The sequence below is a fragment of the Gossypium hirsutum genome, chromosome A09 (genome assembly GCF_007990345.1).
Source record: "Gossypium hirsutum isolate 1008001.06 chromosome A09, Gossypium_hirsutum_v2.1, whole genome shotgun sequence".
Classification (NCBI taxonomy): Eukaryota; Viridiplantae; Streptophyta; class Magnoliopsida; order Malvales; family Malvaceae; genus Gossypium; species Gossypium hirsutum.
The window spans coordinates 61,253,089-61,256,072 of record NC_053432.1 but is presented as its reverse complement, the minus strand read 5'-3'; the positions used below and the strand labels follow the sequence as shown (position 1 = coordinate 61,256,072).

The 2,984-nt window shown below is 26.2% G+C and overlaps 1 protein-coding gene across 1 annotated transcript; it reads left to right on the top strand.

Moving 5' to 3' along the window:
• The first annotated feature begins 345 nt into the window (after window positions 1-345).
• Window positions 346-1,975, top strand: LOC107890270 (protein TIFY 5A). The gene is made up of 3 exons (XM_016814747.2): window positions 346-506; window positions 607-703; window positions 1,498-1,975. Exons 1-3 carry the CDS (start codon window positions 436-438, stop codon window positions 1,705-1,707), a joined length of 378 nt encoding a protein of 125 aa, XP_016670236.1. The 5' UTR covers window positions 346-435; the 3' UTR covers window positions 1,708-1,975.
• The last annotated feature ends 1,009 nt before the right edge of the window (window positions 1,976-2,984 follow it).

The following is a 2,984-nucleotide window of genomic DNA, read 5'->3' as shown; positions in this document are numbered from 1 at the left end:
TTTTTAACCAAAATAAAAACTTCACGTTGGTTTAGTGATCGTTTGTGAATTTACCCAAAAATTTAAAAAAATTATATTTTTATTAAAAAAAAAAGAAAAAAAGTTGGAATGCTGCCGACGACTATAAACTTTAAAAGCCATAGCGACAAATCCGTAAATTTAGATTTACTTTTAAAGTTAAATTTTTTTTTAACAAAAAAAACGAGCCTGATTTTCTCATTCATAGAATTTTTAAAAAACCATGTTCAACGTGCTTAAATTAAAAAAGATCAATCTAATTTTTTTTCTAGCTCATTTTCATCACGTGTTAAATGTTTACACATATATAAATCCTTTGTCCTCCAAGTTTCCCCCTTCAAACATCAAATTTCTTCTTCTTCTTCATATTTTAAAATCAAAATATATTCAATTTAGTCCTTTTTCTTAATCATCAATATGAGACGAAACTGCAACTTGGAACTGGAGCTTTTTCCTTCACGTATGTTTCCAGGCCATCGTCAAAACATGTATGTGCATATATACATATATATATGTTCTTCATTATTTTTGCAATTTTTTTTCATATGGTGATTAATCGATTTTGTATTCTTTTTAATGTGAATGTAGGGTGGAAGAGAGCAAAAGAAGCCCACAAAATCAACAGCAGCAGCTAACAATTTTCTATAATGGAAGAGTTTGCGTTTGTGATATTACAGAGCTTCAGGTATTTCAATTTCATCCTTTTCTGTTTTGGTTTAATCCTGATTTGGTTCCTCAATTGTGTTTGGATTAGGGATTTAGTCCCTGTATTTTAGTTTTATCCTTTACTTTAATGTCATTAGCAGGGGAGGAGCGAAAATTTTTATATTAACGGGTAGGAATTGAATTGCAAATTTATGGGGTTTAAAATGCAATTTTTATATTTAGCTTATAACTTTATAATTTTAGAGAGATCAAACCAAAATTTTATGATTTTCAGGGGCCTAGGCTCTTGCCTACCCCTGATTACACCATATTCCAATTAAAATGTTTATTTGAGTTTTTCCTTAGAAAGGCTTGTTCCAACTAATGCTAAATGAATTTTTTCTATGTTGGATCGATTGAATCAGGGACTGGCTAGGGTATTGATTCAAAATAAGAGGTTTGATTAATTGATCTAAATCAATTTTTTGTTTTTATCTTTTACTATGAATTTTTAATTAAATCAACCGAACTAATGAATCAGTGGTCTAATTGGTTCAATCACTGATCTAATTTAGAAAACCTTGGTTGGATTAGGTTTTTTTTAAGAAAAAAGCACACAATATGTTAAATGAAATAGGTTACAAAACTAACTATTTAGATTAACTGATGATATTATTAAAATAAAAGATATCAAATTATGTCAAATTAAAGTATAGAGACTATTAGTTTTGGTATAGCAGAGGGACCAAAATCATAATTTTACCTGTTTGAAAAATAATAAGATGGAATATAATTCTAAATATCCGACACTTACCCGAATTCGAAATTTTTCAGGCAAGAGCTATTTTAATGAGGGCAAATCAAGAAACGGATGAAAGAATAAAAACTCCAACAGGATCGGAACCGGATTCACCGACATCGTCATCATCGACATCCCTGTCTCGATTATGTAGCCCTAATGCTGGTCTTTCCATGAAGAAATCACTTCAAAGGTTCCTTCAAAAAAGAAAGAACAGAATCCAAGCTACGTCCCCTTACCATTAAAACATAACTTATGATCATCAAATATCTTTGCAAATTTAAAAAAGTAGATTAAAGGAAGGAATTGGACTGAATTGAATTAAATTAAAAGTTATATGTCCTTTTTTGTCTACCAATTTCCAAGATTTTGGAATTGGGAGGCTTTTCTCTTCTTTTTCTTTCTTTCGTTCTTTTTTTTCCTTCCTCCTCTTATTTTTGTAAATTAATGTATGAAATATGGATTGTAGCTTGAAGAACCATCAATTTTAGATTTGTGGAATTATGCCTCCAATCTCTGTACTATTTAAATTTTGAATTTAATCATTTTATTTTTATTTTTAAGAATTTAATTTATTTATTTATTTGAAGTTCAACTGATAATATTATTAAGGAATTTATTTTAATTTAAAATTTAATATCAAGTCGATAACACATATTTAAATTTAACAAAAATATGGTAATGAAATTACCAGATTGGCCTTGATTTTAAATAAGCAAAGAAATTAAATTTATGAAATTAAAAGTAAATGGGTTAAATTTCAAAAATCCAAAAGAAAATTGAGGGTAAAATTAGACCTTAATTATTATTTTTATATTCTTTCATTTTCTATTAAACCCAACGATTAATCTTTCATCCAAAACAAGTACCTTTGCAAAATGAAAAAAAAAATCAAATAAGAAAATGAAATTAAGATATAAAAAATAAATAAAGTAAAAAAATGATGATGATAATGTTGAATTTTGCAAAAATAAAAATAAAAATAAAAAATGAAGAGCCATCAACTTTAGATTTGGACTCAAATTACTATTAAATATTTTTATTTAAATTTAATCATAAAATATATATTTTTTAAAATAATAAAGTAAAAAAATGATGATGATAGTGTTGAATTTTGCAAAAAAGAAAAAAGGAAAAAAAGGGAAGAGCCATTAACTTTAGATTTGGATTCAAATTACTATTATTTAAATTTAATTATAAAATATATTTTTTGTTAAATAATAATTCAAAATTATAAAATTTTAATTTCATAACTCGACCTACCAAACAAGTAAAACAAATAGTATGTTTGTAAAAGTTTGGTGATAAAGTTAGCATGTGTTTAATGTTAGAATATCTTCCTTTCTTGCAAAACAATTTACTTAAGCTACACAATTACGAAGGGAAATTTTTCTAAAGAAAATGTAATTTTCAACGAAAAAATATTGAAATTAGGATATAAATAATAAATGAAGTTAAAAAGGATTGTAATAAGAAGTTTGAAAAGTTGCAAATTTATGCCATACTTATCATGAAACTAGGA

Excerpts from the sequence above, each read along its gene's own strand:
- LOC107890270 (XM_016814747.2), top strand. The coding sequence starts at position 436 with ATGAGACGAAACTGCAACTTGGAACTGGAGCTTTTTCCTTCACGTATG. Across the intron at positions 507-606 it reads CCAGGCCATCGTCAAAACAT|GGTGGAAGAGAGCAAAAGAA; the intron begins GTATGTGCATAT and ends ATGTGAATGTAG. Across the intron at positions 704-1,497 it reads GTGATATTACAGAGCTTCAG|GCAAGAGCTATTTTAATGAG; the intron begins GTATTTCAATTT and ends GAAATTTTTCAG.